At 33.1% G+C, this 22,605-nt stretch overlaps 1 protein-coding gene across 24 annotated transcripts in view; it reads left to right on the top strand.

Moving 5' to 3' along the window:
• TBC1D5 (TBC1 domain family member 5) overlaps positions 1 to 22,605 on the top strand; it is a 584,642-nt gene that overhangs the window by 206,844 nt on the left and 355,193 nt on the right. For 22 of the 24 annotated variants that reach the window (XM_053598460.1, XM_053598463.1, XM_053598458.1 and 19 more), the window contains one exon: positions 19,649 to 19,779. The exons of 1 other annotated variant lie outside the window; for it this stretch is intronic. In XM_053598460.1, the coding sequence (XP_053454435.1) occupies positions 19,683 to 19,779 (97 nt within the window). In that variant the 5' untranslated portion in view covers positions 19,649 to 19,682. Of the gene's footprint in view, positions 1 to 19,648; positions 19,780 to 22,605 lie in introns of those variants that run through there. One more of the 24 variants, XM_053598466.1, reaches the window with a different exon arrangement.

The raw sequence follows: 22,605 nt of genomic DNA, 5'->3' as shown, positions 1-22,605 counted from the left end.
AATCCTAGCACTCTAGGAGACTGAGGCGGGTAGATTGCCTGAGCTCAGAGTTTGAGACCAGCCTAGGTAAGAGCGAGACCCCGTCTGTACTAAAAATAGAAAAACTAGCTGGGCATTGTAGCAGAAGCCTGTAGTCCTAGCTACTTGTGAGGCTAAGGCAAGAGGATTGATTGAGCCGGGGAGTTTGAGGTTGCTGTGAGTTATGATACCACAGTACTCTACCAAGGGTATCTGAGTGAGACTCTGTCTCAATAAACAAATAAACACTGAACTGTACACTTAAATGGATAAGGTGGTAACTTTTTTGTTGTATATATTTTATATTAAAAAATTTAAAAATGTCCTTCTAATTTTGACGACTATTTCCAAATCACTCTCTGTATAGATTATATTAATTTACAACCTCTTTAGCAAACAGAAGTTAATTTTGAAAAATGTGCTTTTTCAAGATACAGCAGGTTATATAACAGTGTTATATTTTTGAAAGAAACAAACCTATATTAAGCTACAAACAAACAAAAAATGACTTTAGTCAGTGTCTTTCAGCAGTATAGAAAGACTACTTCAGAGTTTCCTATATTCGAGTTATCTGTTTTAGAAACTTCTTGGTACATACCTTGAGGATAGAATGGAAGATTATCTCTGCTAATCTGAAATGAATCTACATTTAGTGGTTTATTAAAAAGTAATTTTATATATGTGTTAAATCAGACCTTTGAAATAATTTAGTTTACTGTCTGTAGGTACTTGTATAATATTTAAATGTGGGTATTATTGAGATATAATACAGTAGTTTAAAAATTTATGATTTTTTTTGGTAGCCACCACAATGTTTTAAATTTTTTTTAGGTTTTCCATTTACACAGTATCATTGGTTTATTTTGTGTTAATCATTTGAAAATTTAAAATGAAGCAGTGGTGAGACATAGAGCATTGGTTTTTGGTGTGTGTTTTTAAAAACGTTCTATCTTCTTCCTACCCGTCCCCCAACTTTTTTTTTTTTTTTTTTTACACTCTGTTAACTTAAAACTACTAAACAGATTTTTATTTTAATCTTTGGAACAAAAAATGTTCTCTTGGGCTGATACCAGTACTTTGTATGCCAAGTTACAGACCGGAGTCTATTTTTATAGGCCAAGATAGAAACCTCTGAAAACCAGAGTTTATAATGGAAACATTGACAGGCCCTTAACTATCGCAGCACACATGGCACTGCTGAAATCATAAGGTACGAGGCACAAGATTTCACATGCAAGCAAACCTTGAATTTTTCCGCAATTGTATTGTCAAATGCCTTTCAACTAGGATGTAATAAGTATCAAGCTATGCTTGAGTCTTTAAAACACATTAAGTGAGCTTGAGTCCTGCCCTCTGAATGCTTGTATATAAGCACATTGATGCTGGAAAACATTGGAATAAACCTATTTTGAGATGGCCATGTGAGTGGATTTGGTTGGAGTGAAACATGTAAACTTCCATCTCTCTACATTTAATTTCTGATAAAAACCTGAACATCCTGCATGTTTTTACATGTAGGTCACTGCACTCACATTCTGGGTATGATTACAAAGCAGGTAAAGTAATCAATTACATCTTCATTTGAATAATATCATTGAAGAAAGATTTTAAACTATATTGTTACACAGTCAAGGAAGTTTGATATTGATTAGTTAAGTGAGTTAAAAGCTTATTGTTTTAGTTCCCCTTTGAGTGATCCTATCTAGGTTAAAAATAGAAATAGCTTTACTAAAAGATTACCTGTGATTACTCAATTTTACTTGATTAGTTAGAACCACCACCTTGGACCTTTAAATTACTATGCTTTTAGTTATGTTTTTGTTTCAATGGGACTACTCCCCCTACCTTTAATTAATGATTGCCATTAGTTAACACTGAAGGAATAACCCAACTATGTATTCATTCCTTTGGAAAATAGTAACTTAGATCATGTCTGATGCCTGTGTGGGAAAGTAGTTAGAAAGGTTTGAGATAGATAAGTTAATTTGAATGTTCATGAGGGTTGGATTCTTGCACTTGTAACACTAACATTGCCTCTCTCTTTCTGCCTTTTCTTTATCATGTTAAATGTTGGAGAGAAGCAGAGGTGTTATGTTAGATATGCTATCTCAGAAGTATTGTGAAGTGTTAGAGAAAACTAGTATCTTGTGGGAAGATAATGAAGTGATAGTTTGTTGCTACAGATTGTGCAAGTACTGCCAAAAGAAATAGGTAAAAAGATGTTAATTTGAATCTGATTCAGATTTTCTGTTCTAGTTTAAATTTTCCCTTATTCATTGATTTCTGTACATATATATTTAGTATGATTAGATACCAAACATGATTCCTAACCTGAGAAGTATCTTGTTATGTAATCTGACTGGTTTTCCATTAATGAAGAAAACATGGACATCTTTTGAGTAGTTTAAAATTTATGAATCTGTGATTAAATTTCTCCCCCTAATATGTTAGGAACAATGCATTTGCATCCTGAAAGATGAAAAATTTCTAAATGTAAGGTAATTAATTGTATATTAATAATTGTATTAATTCCAGAATAGGCACCCTCATTTCTGTCTGAATGGGTGATTCTTTGCTTTCTTGATGTATTTCTTTACAGTTTTCAGTGTTGATCCTGTTTATATAGATCAATGTAAGAATCACCGCATGTTTTAGAAGGGCTGTTTTTTTAATGTTCAAAATGGAGTGAAATAGTGAAATGAAGGGGTGTGTATGTATGATATATGTGCCCATATTATGTGTGTAGAGACAAAAAGAGAAAGAAAAATATGCAATAAGACACTGACTTCCTTGAGTTACAGATTTGTCTGCTTTGTAAAATATTTTAGAAATAAAATTAGAATAACTTAAGCATAATCCTAAAAGAAACCAAAATTCAGAAGGGTAGTTAGAACTGACTAAAGGTTATCTTCTGTAATTCACATTTATAACTAAAAGAGAGCTGGTAAGCACTAGAGGCCTGTTGATATATCAAACAATTCACAAAATCTATTGTATATTGACTGCATTAATGTATTTATCTAATCCACTCTTATCACCAACAGTTTCTTACTAACATAGTTTTTAGGAAAGGAGCATTTTTTATCAATGAAAGAAGAGACTTACAGTTTGTTTTGCCTTTGTTCCTGATAAAGCAGTAATTGAGTTGGTGCTAAAGTTTTCCTTTCTTTACCTTTCCTTTCATTTAACCTGTTCATTTTTCCCTTTCATTCTCCCTCATTTGAAGTAGATACACCAGACACTAGGATAGGAGCTCTGAACTTCAATAATTGTTAGTACAAAGGAAACGACGCAAGCTTTTTAATTTAATTAATGACATAGATAGTTTTTGAGTTCCAAGCTTGGATATTTTTGCTTTAGAGAGAAATTAGCTTTAACAGGTCAAATAAGCTAGCACTCTGTCTTAAATATATTATCTTTTAATTGAAGGGAGAAATAGATTTAGGGATTATTGGATTGTAGAAAAATAATTTATTCTTGTATCTGAGAAAGTTTCAGTACTTAGGTAAATAATTGGGGGAAATTTTTGTCCACTTGGTTTTCAAGAAAATAAAAGTATTCTGCATAAAATGTTGACTGACGTGTGGTATTTTATGCCTAATTTTCAAATATCCAGGAGTGGCTTATGGAGTGAAAGAATAAAGAGACTGGGAGGACGGATTAGTTTTTCTCATACTTAGAATCTAAATTGTGGTCACTCTCTCTAAACAGAGAAACATAAGCTCTAGTTACTTGTCCTTTGCTGAAGAATTTAGTTGTAACTACCTCTCCATTGCCCTTGGTATTGAATCGAAGTATATTTTCGTATACTTATTCCTGTTGAATTATGGGTTTTTTTAGGTTAGATCAATTTTTACCTTTTAAAAAAAGCTAGCCAGATTCTTAAAAAGTACATAGTTAGCCTTTATTTCCGTCATCTTGAGTTTAGACTTCACTGTGGCATCTTGACCTGCTGAATTTAATTCTATCACATTTTTTGCCCACAAATACTAGTAAGTGCCTTTGGTGTGCCAGCACTATATGAGGCATATTCCTTGCCTTCATGAATTCAGGTATGACAGTAAACCTTTAAAATAGATATGTATGAATATATTTATAAAACCTCCCCAACCCTTTCTCCTTCTCCTCCACCCCCCTACACGATTGTGTTCAGTATAGCAATAGAAAGATGAAGCCTGCCAGAAGGTCATATAAGGGAGAAAAATAATCTAGGGGAGGAGAGGAATATCAAGGAAGACCTCACAAAAAGAAGTGAAATGTATGTTTTGTTCTTCAGACAGAATAGGAGAGAGATGTGGTAGGCTGAGGAAAAAGCTCCTGTAAAGGTCCTGAGGCCAGAATGAACTTCTTTGTTGCTGTTATAGACAATGTGGCTGAAGCCTAGGTAGCTCAGAGATAGTGGTAAGAGAAGCCAAGTAGGTGGTTAAGGACCACACTTGTAGAGTCTATTAGAAATTTCAGCTCCCAAAATGTCACATTATTGCTACATTGTCTGGAGGAGGTGAATGCTGTGTCCTCACATGGTAGAAAGCATAAAAGGACGAAAAGGGCTTAACTAGGGATAATTTCTAGTCAAGTACTAAAGCCTTTACTACTTCTTGGGCCTTTTCTGTCCTGCAAGGGAATGTTTCAACCCAATTAGTAAAAGTATCCACAAATACCAGCAAATATTGTACACTGTGTACCTTAGGGAAACAAGTAAAATCTATTTGCCTGTCTTCACCTGGATATTTAGCTTGTTTTTTTTTATACCTGGGTGAGCTAGATGGTGATTTGAAGGATTGTTTTTCAGACATACATCACAAGTCCTAATTATCTGTTTTATAGTTTTGAATAAGTTTTTTCCATTAAAGAGAGCTTTATCCATTTGATAGGTACTTTCAGTGCCAAAATGAAAAGACTGATGTAAAGTTTTAAGTATTTTCCATTGACTTGTGGCAGGTAATAGTAAAAATCCACTTCTATTTTGTAGCCAGCCTGTATAAAAAAGGGGTGGGGGGGTGGGACACTTAACTAGTTCCTTCCAACCTTTTGTTATTAATCATTATTAACCTTGGGTACTGCCCTCACAGACTAATCACTTCCTAAAGGTCCCACCCCGTAAGCATTGGGGATTACATTTCAACATGAATTTTATATAGGATATAATCATTCAAACTATAGAGGAATATAAACAGAACAAAAAGAAAACAGATTTTAAAGTTTTGTTATACAAATATAAAATCAAATTATATTTATTATATTATTTTATTGTCTTACATGACTGTCTAATTTTGTGTTTGTTTATTTGGGGTAGGTGTTTTTATTTCTCTGAAAATATGGGAAGCCTGTTGAGGACTGCCCTCTGGCTAAATGCTCTTTTGTATGACTTGGTTTACCTTTGTTTACTATACTTCCTTGGTTCTTTTTTATTGAACTTGTTTTATGTTTCTGTGGTGACTTTTTTTTTTTTTTTAAACAGAGTCTCACTCTGTCGCCCTTGGTAGAGTGCCATGGCATCACAGCTCACACAGGGGTTTGTTTTCAACCTGTGGGTCATGACCCTCTGTAACAATGAAAATACATTGCAGCCTTAGGAAGGTTGAGGACCATTGGCTCACAGCAACCTCCAAATCCTGCGCCCACCACGCCTGGCGATTTTTTGTTGCAGTTGGCACTGCTGTTATAGATGGCCAGGGCCTGGTTAGAACCTGCCACCTTTGGTATATGGGGCCAGCGCCCTGCGTACTAAGCCACAGGTGCCACCCGGTGACAACTTTTTTATCTTCTTCTTTCTCATATACCACAGTCTTATTTTGAGGGCTGGTATTTACCTTTGTTCTTAACCTGAGGAAGGGCTTTTTTTTGAGAGGACAGGCAAGTACTTAGTGCTTTTCCTCAGTTGAGAGATTTGTAATATTTCTAAAGAATAGATTATATTGTGCCATATAATTGTCCCAAAACCCCCAGTGACTTTCTTTGCTACTCAGAGTATAAATAGTTCCTAATGGCCTAAAAGAACCTAAGTCACTACCTCTCATCTGTTTTTCTGAATATCTCCAAAACTGTAAGCTATTTCCCACTTTATTATCTGTGCATTTGCAGTTCCCAGCATGCTCTGCCTCCACATTACTATGTGGCTTGTTTCCTTTCTATATTCAAATATTACCACCTCAGAGGGGGCTTCCAAAACTACATTTTCTCAAACGAGCTTCCAGCTCCCAAATAAACTCTCAGTTGTGTACCTATTTTTCTCAGTCCCCGAGGCCTCTTCACATTTTCTTCATAACATGAATCATTACTTGACATGAGAACTACTTTTTAATCCTATTTAACTGTTCTTCCCTTAGAATGTGTATCGTATACAGAGACTTTGACCGTTTTATTCACTACTGAATGCTCATCTTCTGCACTAGCATTTGGCACGTGAGAGGATTCAGTTATAAATATTCATTAAGTTGATTTTGTGCCACCTTGGTTTCCCCAAATTTCTGCTTACTATCATCTTTCCTTCCTTAATAGACAGGTTGATAGAACAGTCTCTCCCTCTCACTCTTCTTAAACCCTTCTCATTCTTGTACCCTTCCTTCTCCCCTATTGGTTCTGTTTTCTCTGTATTAGTAACACTGACTAATAACAACAGATGAAAATATTTTCAATCAAATAGTAGTTAAAGAGATGCTAATCAAAATGATATGAAATACCATTTCTTGCTATCAGATTGAAAATAATTAAAACGGGCTCATAATACTAAGAGCCAGAGGGGATGTAGAGAAATAAGGACTCTCCCTTACTGTCATGTAAATTGGTACAGCTACTTTGGACAGCGGTTTGATAATGTGCCTTGTAACTTTCTGTTAACAATGGACTGCATGTATGATGGTGGTCCCGTAAGATTATAATGGAGCAAAAAAATTCCTGTTGCTTATTCATGTTGTAGCCATAGTTTTCTGTAAATAGAATTCTCATTAGAAGACTTGAATGATACATTTTTGGTTTTGCTGCTGTGTGCTTTATCAGTGCTTTAAACTTTCCCCCTTATAAAAATGCAATACAAATGGTTTTATTCTCATTTTGAGGGCTCGTAATGTTTCCTTTTTCGGGGGGAGGAGGGAGCAGAATCTCACTAGGTCACCCTCGGTAGAGTGCTGTGGCATCACAGCTCATAGCAATCTTAAACTCTTGCACTTAAGCGACTCTCTTGCCTCAGCTTCCCGAGTAGCTGGGACTATACGTGCCTACCACAATGCATGGCTATTTTTTTTTGTTGTCGTTGCAGTTGCCATTGTTGTTTAGCAGGCTCTGGGCCGGTTTTGAACCTGCCAGTCCCAGTGTATGTGGCCGGCACCCTAACCACTGAGCTACGGGCTCCAAACCTGTTTCTGTGTTTTTTTTTTTTTTTTTTTTTTAATGTCAGTTTTCTTACATGGAAACATCAAATGGTTTGGATGTTAGAAAACATATAGAAAAAAGAGGCATAGAAATATCTGTTTTTGGAAAAGATGAAAGCATTACAAATCAACATAGATATCAAAGATTCTGAAACTCCCCAATCAGATCACTTTCCAATGTAACTCAAATTCATTATTTTATAGTATTTTAATATCCTAAATGATAATCACTTTCCAGTATCCATTATATAAAGTCTGTATATATTTGTATGTGATCAAGTTTGGGAAATTGGAACTTTTCTTATCTCTCTAAATAATGATGATCTTCTATTAATACATTAGAACATTTGCACATTTATGATGGGGCCTCTTGGTTCTCATATCCAAGTAAATAGAAGTTTCTACTCCAAGAGGAAATAAGCCCATTATTTTTGAAGCAAGTAATCAATTTTTTTCTTTCTTTCTTCTTTTTTTTTGAGACAGAGTCTCACTCTGTCACACTGGGTACGGTGCTGTGGCGTCATCATAGCTCACAGCAACCTTAAACTCAAGAGATCCTTTTCCTCAGCCTCCCAACTAGCTGGGACTATAGGCATGTACCACCACATCCAGCTAATTCTTTTATTTTTAGTAGAGATGGGGGTCTTGCTCTTTCTCAGACTGGTCTTAAACTCCTGAGCTCAAGCAATCCTTCTGCCTTGGACGCCGAGAGTGCTGGGATTACAGGTGTGCACCATCACTCCTAGCTGCTAGTAATTACTTTGGCCCTTTTAATATGGGGTATAACATGTCTTGTTCATATTGTGCTTTATTAACTTGTTTTCAAATTTAAGGTCCCAATAAGAGCTTAGATTATTCTGTAGTATTATGCATATTTATTAACATTAATGTAAGAATGAAAATGTTATGTATTTTAATGAGAGGAATCTCAACAAATTAGCAGCATTCAGTTTTCTTCAGATAGTTTTGCCCCTAAACGCACCTGTTTTTTTATGGGTAATGATAATGCGTTTGACCCTTAAACTATATGGAATTAGGGACACTGATCTTTGTACTTTCAAAAATCTGCCTATAACTTTTGATGCCCCTAAAACTTAGCTACTAATATTCTACTTTTCATAGGAAGCCTTACTAGCAACAGAAACAATTAATGTATATTTTATATGTGTGTTATCTATTGTGTTCTTAGAATAAAACTGTAATGAAGAGAAAATGTACTTCTTATTCATTAAATGGACGTAGATCATCGTAAAGGTCTTCATTCTCACCTTCATGTTGAGTAGGCTGTGGAAGAGGAGGAGGAAATAAAAGGAGGGGTTGGTCTTACTATCTCAGGTGGCAGAGGCAGAAGTAAAGCTACTATAAGTGGACCTGTGCAGTTTAAACTCATGTTGTTCAAGGGTCATCTGTACATTTTTTTTTTTTTTTAAGAGATAAGGTCTTGCTTTGTTACCCAGGATGGAGTACACTGGTGCAACCATAAGTTACGGTAGCCTTGAACTCTTGGGCTTAAGTGATTTTCCTGGGTAACTGGTACCCAACTAATTTTTTTGTAGAGATGGGGTCTTACCATGTTTCTCAGGCTGTTTTTGATTTGTACTCCCAATACTGTGTAAGAATAGTCTTATACTCTCGGTCTTGTTATTTTTGTCAGATATTTAATTTCTCTGCTATTTGATAGCCAACTGTTCCCACTAAGAAGTTTGTTTGTTCATTTGCCTGATACAAATATATTTTTACAGCTTCTTTTTCAGGGTAATTGAAAAATAAGTTTCTGTGGAGATGGATCAATACATTTGAAAAGTACATTTTAGTTTTTTCAGTACCAATTAGTAGATAGGAGTTCTGGGAAAAAACATGTCTTTCCTGCCTTTGTATGAGTTCTTCTGAAATCTTGCCCTTTGAGAATTTTGATCTTATTTGATCCTGGAGGTCTTACTGGGGCATACTACGTATTTCCCCATCAATATGTGCTCTTACCTGTCGACTGTCAAATAAAATATGGGACACCTAGTTAAATTTGATTTTCAGGTTAACAATGAATACTTTTAAGTATGTGTTATAGTTTGCATTTTTCTGAAATTCAAATTTGGCCATCTTTTATTTTATTTTAAAATTTCATTTCATTTTAAAATTTATTTTTGCTAGTCTGGCAACCCATTTTCTGGACTTTGAGCCTCTTAAGAGAGGGGGACCACTTTTACCCTAATTCATCTATACCTTATTTTCTTGTTCCTATGGTAGTCAGGTGACTTTTTATAGACTAAAAAAATAAGCTATCTAATCAGCTGTATTGTTTTCATCTGAGTACTCATAAAGCCACTTTTCCTACAGAGTTTGCCCTTTTCTATGAATTAAATTCATTGGGCAAAAAAATCATGATTCAGTGAATAGTTGCAGATCTCAACTTTAATTTAAAAAAAATTATCTCCTCTTCTCTTCCCTTCTCTTAGTCATCTCTCTTCCCCTTATCTTTCCAGTTGTTACTATAATTAGCTGGCATTAACAGCAAATGTTTGCTTTAGTTAAATCATTCAGAACATTTATTTTACTTGTCAAAGGTTAGATTAGGGTGTTGTTTGAACTAGTAATTAAATGCAGGCTAATATGCTCTCCTATTTATATGCATTATAAGCCTGCTTCCTCATCATTCTCTATAATTTTATGATGTTCATGGCTGACATTTCAAGAAAGATTTTGATTTTGTGGAAAAGAAAACATTCTGAGTAATCTAGTTTGTTACATGATATAGGAATGTCCAAAGTTGTCATTGAAAGTAAATTCTGCATTTCAGCATAATTGTAATGTGCAGCTTCGTGTTAGTAATTTCCAAGTAACACCAAGTAGTATCTAGAATTAAGCAAATTGCCTATTGAGTTTGTATTTGATATGAGAATCACTACTGTGGCATTTGGCCCCAGTAGGTACTCAATATATATTTGTAAATGAGTGTTTTAGATTGTATTTATGGTATAGTTTTTAAATCAGTATGTTAGATAACTCAGGTTGCATATATCATACAGTGTTATCTATATATATTCCTATGGCATATTATATACTACTATGGCTCTTTAAAATCATTTCAATTTGTATCCTTCTTTGTAGAACAAATGTCAATCCTGTATCTAGGATTTACGCAGAAGTGTGTCTTTTCATTTATATTGATTCATTGAATATTGATTCATTGAATAAATGATTTTTGCAAGTTCTTATGTGCTTGTAAATTGGAATATAAATGAAGAAAACACATCCTCTATCCTTTGAAAGAGTTTAAGCTAGTGGGAAACCAACTGTAGTACTAAAGTATGGTTATTGTTGCGGTAGAGTTGTTCACAAGGTACATGGGCGTCTGAGTCAAATTAGAAAAGGGAATGTTGGGAAAAGGAGGCTTTTGAGCTGAGGAGGCAAGTAGCAGTTGGTTCTGCACAGAATTTGACAAAACTAGTACCTGTGAGAGGAGCAACATGTTTAGAAGTGCTGAAGTCTGTAGTTTGGTTATAGGTGAAGAAAGATTAAATGTGGAGAATTAGCAGGAGATGTGCCTTCATTTTTACTTAAAAGTATCAGTGGTTTCTATTACTTTTAGGAAAAAGCTCAGAATCTAGAGTATGGTCAATAAGCTATGATGTATGGTCCTTTATAATTTTTGAACCTAAGTATCAGTCGCGCTGATCCTGACTCTACATACTTTGAATGGAATATGCATGGATTGTCAGTTCCTTGAGCACTTGCATATGATGTTTCCTCTGCCAAGAATGCCTTCTGCCCTTTTATAGTGTACCCCTATTCTCTATTTATAATCTGAGCTACCTTTTATTTAGCTGACATCAATATAACCTTAAAAAGATGTAGCTATTCTTACATCTCCTGTCTTATGAAGACTTTTTTGTTTATTAATACTGTCAGAAAGCTATAACAATAAAAATTATATAGTGTATTACAACCTATTGCTTGTGTCCCCACATAATGATTTGTTTAATCTCATGTCAGTCATGAGGTAGACATTCCTATGTATATGAAATTAAAAAACGGATATAATTTATCACTCCTTACAGAATACCATTTTTATCTAGAATTTAATTTCTTCTGAAGAGAAAATAGATAACTGAAGTAAAAGTAAAAACATCTTTCAAAATAAGAAAAGTATAGTTGGTTATATAGCATACCTTGTTTGTGTCTGTATGTGTGTACTTTTAATAAAATTGACTTAAAAGATTAGCCACAAGATATTATCTACTTATGCCAAATGTAAAGCAGATGTTATTCTGAAATACTTTCAAACTTTAATCATTGAAAAACATTTTTTTGTATACATAAGGATAATTAGAAATTCCAATGGTTAACATTTTTCATGAACCTTATTAATGTGATTAATCATAATCATTGCTTTATGATATACTCTATTCACTGGATATAGTTCTTTCGTTATTTATTTATGGTTACCTTTATATAGTTTGCATATTATATAACATTTTCTAGTTTCTCAGAAATATCTTGAAATTTAAACTTTTAAAGTTAAAACATAAGAGCTTATGACAGTTTTTAACCCACTGTACTAGTATGTTTATAAGCTAACATAGTTCCAGCCCCAAACAAGAAGTGGGTTCTTTTTCCTATAATTGGATGGTCTTAACTCACAGATCACAGATCACATGTTGGGTTAAATGCACAGAAGTTTTCATGCCTTTGTTCTTCCCTGATTTCAGCAAGAAAGAGAAGGCTTTCTAGCCAAAGGGCATGGATAAATATGACAATTTCCTACTTTATTCAGGGTAAGGTAAGTGTAGATGGCAGAAAAAAGAGGATAGAAGTTGTCTGATAACCCAGTAGTCCCCAGAGAGCTTAGGCCTTCTCAAATCCTCTAGTTCTAAGCATGTGTTAAGAGCAGCAGTACAGGCCAACTGTCTGATCAGCTGCCATAAACTCTCTCTAGGGAGGTCTCTAGGTCTGGAGATAATTCTCACATAGAGGGACTGATCATTACTTCTCTAAAATAATTATTTTATAATCTTAATTACTGGGGCAGCGCCTGTGGCTCAAACGGGTAGGGCGCTGGTCCCATATGCCGGAGGTGGCCGTTCAAACTCAGCCCTGGCCAAAAACTGCAAAAAAATAAATAAAAAATAAATAAAAATAAATAAATAAATATAATCTTAATTACTTAGTCTCATCTATTTTATAAGATCTGTCTTCTCAAATATCCTTGGTTTTAATCTCTTTAACATTTATTTTATGCAAATGTGTACCTATTTTATTTTATGCTGACTGTGCTGGGAAACCCTCATGGGGAAAAAATCACATTGGATATTGTGTGGTAAAGATTGTAGGAGGAGGGTATATTGGGCTTCAATTAGAAGTAACAAAATCCCAACTGGTTTATATGGTAAGTATTCTGTTATTACATAAAAGTAAGAGGTCCAGGGGTGAGATGAATCTAGGGCTGGCTAATCTGCTATTAAGGGTGTACATCTTTGTAATTGAGAGAGAAAAACCTTTTCTAGAAACATGTAACTTCTCCAGAAAAATCTTCTCTAGAAGTACTTCAAATGACTTATCCCAGCCTGCCTGGGAAAGAAAATAATAGGACCATTATGACTGGCTTTACAACACTGAGGAAGGATAGAAATAGGCAGACCTATGAGGAGTGTATTGTAGGAGTTCAGTGGTGAGATGAAGACTAGAAATAAGGTGTTAGGAATAGTGATGTTGGGGCGGGGTGGGGGGTGAAATTTAATTTTGTACTGAAGTGTCTCCTATTACCTACTTGTTACGAACTGAATTTTTTTTGCCTCTCCCCCTTCATTCATATGTTGAAGCTTTAATTCCCAATGTGATGGTTTTTTTGGAAGTAGGCTTTTGGAAGGTAATTAGGTCATGAGAGTGAAGTCCTAAAGAAAGGATTAGGGCCTTTATAACAGCAGTTCTCAACCTATGGGTTGTGACCCACAGGAACTGTATTGAAGGGCTGTGGCATTAGGAAGGTTGAGAACCACTGCTTTATAAGAAGAGTCATGAGAGATGGTTCATTTGTGGAAACAGCAAGAAGATGGTCATCTGCAAAGGAGGAACCAAATCAGCCATCACTTTGATCTTAGACTTTCTAGCTTTCACAACTATGAGGAATAAATAGCTGTTTTTTAAGCCACCCAGTCAATGGTGTGTTTGTCATACAGCCTTAACTGAGTACCTTTCCTCTGTAAGAAGAATCTATACTATAAGAATGTCTTTGACAGAAGAGGAAACTTAGTTCTTCGTATTCTAACTACTGGCATTTGTTGCTTAATACTGGCATTCAGCCTCAGCTGGCACATATATTTTATAGTAGAGGTGATAAGTAAGCATGTCACAGAGGGATGTTAAGCTTTGCTTATCAGTAGCATGAATCACATTTATGATTGTGATGGATTATTTTTTATTAATTCCTCAATAGATATTTATTACTGTTAGGATAATATCTGCACATTATGGGAATACACAGCAATGAAAAACCACTTTTTTGTGCCCTAAAGGAATGTGTGTACATAGTTTGCTTTTTAAAAACAATGTATGATTAGCTAAGTAAGCTAGGAACTACTTATGATAAGGATAATGGTTTATGTAAGCAACAGACATGATACGTCCAGGAATATTTAATAAAGTCAGCGAATGACAATATATGCTATAGTATCATTTTATATACAATTAAAGTCATTTATTAAATACTATCTTAAGGATTTTTGATGTTTTCTACCACCTTACTAATAATATACTTAACATTTTTTTCTCATTCACATTTTTAAATAGGAAACTTTTTGACCACAGATTATGGAAACCAAATCAGCACTTGCTAATAGAGGGTAACCATAAAAATAATAACGATTATAATAAAAAATATGTTTCTACAATTCCAGTGCTGCATTACAGGGGGGAAACTACTTCTGGCACTGGTCCCTAAAGGAAGGATTTAGAAAAGCAAGGAGGAAAGGTGTCCTCAGCAGGAAAAGAGGTGTGAATAAAATGGAAGGGAAGAAAGTATGAATGTTTTCATGTAAGCTATTTTGACCAGCAAGGACCAGGTGCTAATTCTTAGCTGCTGACCTTCACTCAGTGATGTCACTTGGTACTGAAGTAACTGGTGTAATGTGGATTTGTTGCATTTGGAAATTGAAAATCAGAAACAATTTTGGCTGTTTGATAGTGATTGCAAAGGTCCAATGTGACTTATTCTTAAAATCATAATTTTGCTGAACCTTATCTGTATCCATAGCTTATTTTCTTTCTTCACTAGCATTTTCTGTACAAGATACATATAGCTTAACTATTAGGACCTTATTTATTCAATATTCGAGATTATGAAAGAGATTGAATTAGAGAAAAGTAAACTAGAATGTTGTGATGTTAAACAGTGATTAACAATAAAGGATTCTATCCTATAATTTCCTGGTTTAATTTTTGTTGGGCCATTAGTTAAGTTATTATTAATTCATCTGAGGTGGTTTTGCCAGTAACTAGCTATATGACTTTGAATAAGTCACATAATGTTTCTAGTTTCTTCATTTGTAAAAGGGTTAATAGTATCTGCTTTAAATGAGTTAATCATATGTAGAATATATTAAACAGTGCTTCCTAATAAGTGCTGTGTGTTTGGTGATATTATTATTGTTTAATCGAAAGAACTGTCTTTAAGTACTAAAGTTTCTTTATGTTTCCTAACTCTCCACTTACTAAAAACCAAGGCATAAATGTCAGATCTTTATGGGCTTTTTAGAAAGATCTTTCTGCAATTCGTCATACGACCTTGAAAACATCCCCAGCATCCACAGGCTTGCACCAACAGGATGCTATTTTGTTAATTCATTTTTTGATAAAATGTTTGATTTGATTTGATGCTTTTGGAGAGAGTAGCCATTTCTTTTTTCTTATTCTTAGTATCATCAGTTTACTATAACTGGCCAAATTATTTTCTCTTTTCAAATTTTGTTCATTTTTTTTGCTGAATTCCTAATTGTATATTATATTAACCTTGATTTTATGAAAACCTGATTGAATACTTGAAAGGCTAAAGGTAAAATAGGGACAGTCACAACTGAAAATATGTTTATATGGCTCTATAATAATAATAAAAAGGCTTGGTCTGTAGGTTGAGCTACTTCCCCAGTGTCTACATCTGGAGCTAAAGAGAACTGTCAAAATATAGAAGGATATGGTGTTGAGATCTTTTTATTAGGCAGTCTGACTCTGAATGTTCAGTTTTTCTCTTGGCTTATGTGGTCACAACTGCCACTTTATTATAACTTATACCATTTGAATATGGAAAGGCCAAATAAATGTGTTCTTATTTTATAATATAAAATATTTAAGCACACCTGTGAACTTCTCATATATTCTGCATAATTCTCATTATGCATATTACTTAAGAATCAGTATTTTAATTTACAGTGTATTGTTTACCCTAAATATCGTGTTCTGATAGCATGAAAATGATAAGGATTAAATCTACTTTAGTTCTACTTTAGTCATTGTTCTTGTATGTTGACCCTTTCATAGCCCTAGACAACATTTGAGTATCTGGTTATTACATATACCTATTTTATTAGACAACACTTAACAGTAAAATTATGTGGTTGGTAAAAATGAATTAGGGTCTTAGGGTTTTACCAAGGGGTGATATTTAATATTGAATGACACGTATTAAGACAAATGCTTTTTATATATAATTTATCTGGCATTGTAAATGCATTTATCTTGTGAGATATAGACCCCCCATTGTCAAATGAAGTATTCTGGAAAGGTTTGGAGTAAATAAATAATAAAACTACTTTGATATACAATCTAACAATATTAAATATTAAGACTTTCAGATGATTGATTTTAATACTTAATTAACTTATTTGAAATCCATTGTAACCCTCTTGTGTGAGAGATTGATAGAATGCAAAGATGGAACTTTGTTCTTTCCCGTTCTTTGTTTTCATTCTCACTTTTTTGCTTTCTTTCTTTTCTTTTTTCCTTCTTTTCCACCCTTCTAATTAAGACTTTAGAACATTACTTCTAACCATCAAATTGACCTTTAGCTACTAACACTAAAAAATAAAAAAAATTATTTTTTCTATCAGTTCTATAGATAATGTTCAGTGACCCCATCTATTAATTATGAACATGTAACTTTTTTTTTTTTTTTGTGGTTTTCAGCCAGGGCTGGGCTTGAACCTGCTACCTCCGGCATATGGGACTGGCACCCTACCCCTTTGAGCCACAGGCGCCACCCAATGAACATATAACTTTTTATCAAAGAAGCTTGCTTTTACAGCCAAGACATCATATTTCAGATTAAATACCCATGGTGATAAATACATGCAGTCTGTAATACATCCTTATTCATGCTGTATCCTCTCTCCCTTACATAATCAAATTCTGAAAGTACACCATCTTATATCCGTTTCTTATAGAAGAAATCTTTATATAAAATAATACTACTCTGTCATTTCAGTGTTCAACTTTTTAAGTTTACCATCAGTCAGGAATTTAAATGAATGAAGTACATGCTTATATGAGCTCTTCTGAGTATGCATGTCTTTAGAAAGATACAAGTCGGGATGTTAATTCTACGCCTAAGAATTAGAGATACAGTGAAGGAATGAATATAAGCCAAAATATATGGAACTTTAGATTCAGAGGAAATAACTCTTTCTAGAGGTTCTGTTTATGTGATGCCATTTAAAAGAGAAGATCTTACTCAACTAACTTAATCTGTACAATGCTAATAACTTGAAAATTTCACTAAGAGACTGCTTCTGTTGCTGTAGTTTACATGGAAAATATTGTTTTGAAAATTTTAATGTACTTTAAAACTGTTCTATGCTTTAGAACAGTTACCTTGTCATTAAATCTTACCTTTTTATTAGTTATTAACTATTTGCACAAGACTTCCTTTCTTTCAGACAGATCACTTTTATCTTAATTAAGATTTAATACTGCAAGAGCCAGACTTATGAAACCAGTACAACTGTCCTTAGGATTAGTCTTAGATTTTTAATGGGAATTTCAGCCTAATTTATCAACTCCTGTGATCAGATTGGTAAAACCATGTCGTTAAATTATTTTTGAGTTTTCTGATTTTGCGTTCATGTGAAGCAGGAATAATTATTATTTATAATAAATATAGCAAAGGAAGGTGATGCTATGGAAGGAATACTGCAGTGCTTTCTGAATGAGAAGAAATGAAGTTCGTTGACTTATTTTTTAAAAAACTTTAGGTATATTTTTATTAGTCAGGGAAACTTTAGGGATACCTACGCATGATTTAAGAGAACTAAAATCTCTGAATTATGGATTTGAGTGGTCATTTACTTACACACGTTTTTGATCTTAATATATATTTTCTCTACATAGTTAGCTTCTATATAGAGAAGATTAAAGCATATTAAGAATAAAAGTTGGAGTTTGTAATAAAAATTAAAAATGTAGAGGACCATTGTCAGATTTAAAATATTGTTATTTTGACTTTTATAGTGGTTGTTTAAAAAGTTTTCAGGCCAGGAAACAAAAATCTTCCTAAATTTGTATTTGAATGTTCACCAATTATTTTCCTATAGGCTACTATTTATAGGTAAAAAAAATATGTTTATAATAACGATTAAAATAAATGTAAACACACTTTGTTAAAGACTTTCTATATTCTGCTTTGTGCATTAATGAAGTATTTTTGCTTGGTGTATTTATGAAATACAAATTGGGAAATTTTTAAGAAAATTATTTTATATTGAAAAGCAGCATTATATTGTGATTATCACACTACCATTAAACCAAGACATTTTTAAATATATTTTTTAGATTCTAGAAAGCAGAAATAGCTCTTTATATTTAAAACAAACTTCAAAACCCAAAGCAGCGTCTTCCTGATAAGTTATGTTCAAATTAGATCATTATTTAAATTCATAATTAAAAAACACCAAGAACATTACCCACACTTTTTCTTTAACAAATTGTTTGAAAATGACTCATTATTACTAGTCAGCAGGTTAGCATTATTTAACTATAAAAGCATGTCAGTGACTCAGTTTCAGGCTAAAGGCATAATAAATTAAGGTGTAGTAGATCCCTAATTATATAGAATAGTTGTTGAATGAGTTATTTGGTTAACTTTGTATTTGAGTTTTTGGTATTACCATAGACATAAGTTCAAAAGAATTATAATTAAAACTATTATAAATTCACTGAATCACTCTTGAATTTAACTTTCTCTAAGAAAGTCTAAACGACCTGATATTTTATTTTAGCTATATAATTACTGATTTTTTTGATCTATCTTTTTAAAACAAACTTTTCTTGTCACCTATTTTTCATACAGTTTAAATAAAATACATAAAATCTACTTATTTGATATTTTTAGATATGTGAAGCCCATAGCAGTGAAAGTATACTGAAAAAAATAAGGATGGAGGGAGGGGGGTGGGGCCTTGGTGTGTGTCACACTTTCTGGGGGCAAGACATGATTACAAGAGGGACTTTACCTAACAGTTGCAATCAGTGTAACCTGACTTATTGTACCCTCAATGAATCCCCAACAATAAAGGAAAAAAAAAAGAATATATAGCTTAGAACATTAAAGAAATTTAAGGAAATCTAGCAGTTAGAATAGACCTTTTCAAATATTTATTTATTTATTTTTATTTTTACTTTTTTAAGAAATAAGGTCTTGTTGTATCGCCCAGGCTGGTCTTGAGATGCAAGTGATCCTAGCATCTCAGATTCTCTCCTCTGGTGTTAGGCTTATAACAACAAAATTATATTAATAACCATTTTGAAGGTTTCCTCCTCAATGCCTATTTCTTTTAAATTGTTACAAATTAAACAAGAAATTTTAAATTAAATTATTTTGAGACAGGTGGCTTTTACCTGTAATCCCCAGCCCTCTGTAAGACCAAGGCAGGAGGATCACTTGAGCTCAGGAGTTTAAGTGCATAAAAATGAAAAAGTTACTTATGTCACAAAAATGCCATACAGTTTAAAGATGGACACACTTTGAGAAAAAATGTAGCATGCTTACAAATCATAATGACAATTGTAACAATAAATTCCCCAACATATAATAAAATATTTTAGAGAAATATGTGCAGTCTTCAATAATCTTCATTAACAAGCAGAGGCAATATAAAATTTGACTACCTCATTGGTTTAAAACTAAAAAGAGGAACTATTCATTGTAACAAGAATCCAGGGAAATGAACTGTTATGGACAAACTTAATGCATAATCTCTGTATATTTTTTTACATTCCAGGTAGTTACTTTTGGTGACATTGTCCGTTCCCACCATGTATCATTCCTTATCTGAAACTAGACATCCTCTGCAGCCTGAAGAACAAGAAGTAGGCATTGACCCTTTGTCCAGTTACTCTAACAAGTCTGCAGGTGAGTTTTATTTGTAGATGCTCTTTGCAGGTCCTGGGAAACCTAGCAGGGGAAGCCCCCAGTTAACTCTGTCTGCCTTCTATGTGTAATTCTCTTGATGAAACCCAGAAGGGCAACTTTAAGAACATGGCTCAGGGACATAGAGAGCACTCTTGACTTAATGAATACTACAAAAAGTCAGCTTTCAGTTATTGACAGAAGCATTAGCCAAATGCTAATGCACTGCCGTTCTTTAAAAAAAATCATAAACTAAACAAAGACTTCAGCATAACAATGTTAGAATGCAAAACTTGAAAGAAAAAAATGTTAAAATGCAAAGGAGACTTTGTCACACATCTTTTAAAAAATCCTAAGCTTTTGGTGTTGATTTTGCAGGGATTTTGTCCCCTTCGGTTGGTGTCATTTATTCCAGGACAGAAAACTTACCTGATTCATGATCATCTTTTTCTTAAAAAAAAAAAATTGAAATTTGTGTCTTAAAGATCTATATGTTGAAATTAAATGGTAGACTGTTAAAAAGGTAGACTATATTCAGGTCCCGTGCTATAAAAATTTATCAAATGTGTATGCATCAGAATCTGCATTATTTTCTCAGTGTTTACATAATGATAGTAATAAGTTTTTAGAAGGAGGCAAGGAGTTCTTGAAAATTCTTGAAATCTTATTCTTAAGTAATTCACTAAATATTTGATAAAGTTCACTGACTCAGTCACTACTTAGTTTGTACTCATGAAATCCATATATTAGGATTGTGAGATCTATTTTAAAATATCATAAATTAGTCAAGTAGTTCATGTTTTTTTAACTTCAAATAAAATTATTTTTCTGTCTATATTGATGTCAAGGTCTGCCTTAACTCATGTTTTGAGAATTTAAAAAAATAATTGATTCCTACTTAACATGACAGTTTCTTTAGAACATGAGCTCTTTGTAGAGTGTGTGTTGCTTTTTGGGCATCTTTATTATCTTCTACATCGTATAAATGCTGTTGTTTTTAATGAAGATAGGGGAATTTGTCCTACAACTTACTTTTTCTGATTTTGTTTTTTTGTTTGTTATTGTTTAAGGACTCAACAAGGCTGCTGTTTAAGATTTTGATAATATGAAAATTAATAATTTCCATTTCAATTTCAGTATTTTAATATTTCAGTGTTAAACATGATAGCTTTCTTGGTGTTATTTTTTCTTAAATGTAATACCTATAAGAAGCACTCAATTAAATAAGTCAAATTATTTTGCAAGTATTTCTATAAGTGAGTGTTATAAAAGTGAATATGTATTTGTGTTATAAGTATATAAAGTAGTTTAACCAAAAATTTTCAGATTGTTTCTGGTTTATATGCTCACTTGACAGCATAGCTGGTTGTTGTTTACTCTGGTCTATTTCATTAAATATTGAATTTTTTTAAGCTGGTTAAAAATGTTTTTAATTAATTTTATCCCCTATTGTTTGCAGGAATGAGTAGTTACCTTTACTGAAAAGGCTTTTCGTTTATATCCTAGCCTAACATTTCTATGACATACTAAGTTATTAGGACTGAATTGATGTTTAAAAGTGCCATTAATTCATTTACCCCAAATGTTCATTAACAATGTAAATGTATGCTGATGTTCTATGAGACAAGGAAGTGACTAATGACTCTTCCAACTAACAACACTTAAAATGAATAGAAACTTTAGATAGCTAATCTTGAAGTAATCAAGACCCTCATTCAGCTTGGCATCTCTGTATGCTCTAAAACAGCTGTCAACTGTTAAAAATATATACAAAACACACATACGCACAAGCACATGCAGAAAGAAAGATATGTAAATATCTACTTGTTCAAAGCCATAAAGGTTACTAACCATAGTGGGTTTTGTGCATTGTATATGTAAATATTTTATATAAAGCTTCTATTTCATCTTTTTAGATTTTGTTTTTGCAGAAAAACATGTGTTGCATTTTAATGGGGTTGTCATATTTACTTAAAGAATCGTCACTTTTCTAATATGTTTATTTTAGTATTACGTCTTCCATGGGGCTTCTTCAGATACTTTGGAGGCTGTTATACATTTCTGTCACAGTCTTTAGGGAAAGCGTGGCTATGGAATGACTCATTTTCTAAGTGAACATTACACTTGACATCAGTTGTTTGGGAGTAGATGTCATGTATAATTTTGAAAATTCCTGTCTGAGATTCTGTTAGTAAACAAAATATCTTTAATTTCTCAAATCTAAATTTTAATATAAAGACAGTACTGCTAAAGGATTCTGAGAATTCTGGAAAAGATGTGTAAAGATACCCAGGTAATGGGAATGGAGAGAAAAGAACTGCATAAGAATTACATATTACTGTTTTGTTTTGTTTTGTTTTTATGGGTGTCTTAGGAAAGTAGATAAGGGGAGGTAAAAAGAACTATCTGGTTATATACACCTACAGTCTTAGGAAATGTTATCCATGTGAATTAGACTTTTAACTGGATGTATTGTTCCAGACAGAGAACAGCATAGAAAATGTGTATGACCTTTGTTCTATGCCCTATTAAGTTTGGTCATATACATGAACTACTATCTTCAATTCCAAGATCTTTGATCAGAGGTTTAATAACGGGCAAGTTACCTGTAATTTAATTGAAAGCAAAAAAAGCTAAAGTGTTTGTTAGACTATTCATGATTATCTGTTTTTAACATATATCAATTATATGGAAAGGTAATCATTTTATTTTTAAATTAAAATAACAATATCAAAATTTGTGGAGACTTAACCTATTAATTAAATAATATTGTTGGAATGACTAGTTGCTTTTGCAAGCTTATGGGAGAATGGAATGTTGCTGATGATA

The sequence above is a fragment of the Nycticebus coucang genome, chromosome 8 (genome assembly GCF_027406575.1).
Source record: "Nycticebus coucang isolate mNycCou1 chromosome 8, mNycCou1.pri, whole genome shotgun sequence".
In the NCBI taxonomy this organism is placed as follows: domain Eukaryota; kingdom Metazoa; phylum Chordata; class Mammalia; order Primates; family Lorisidae; genus Nycticebus; species Nycticebus coucang.
The sequence above is the reverse complement of the archived record's forward strand: the minus strand, read 5'-3'. Positions and strand labels throughout refer to the sequence as shown.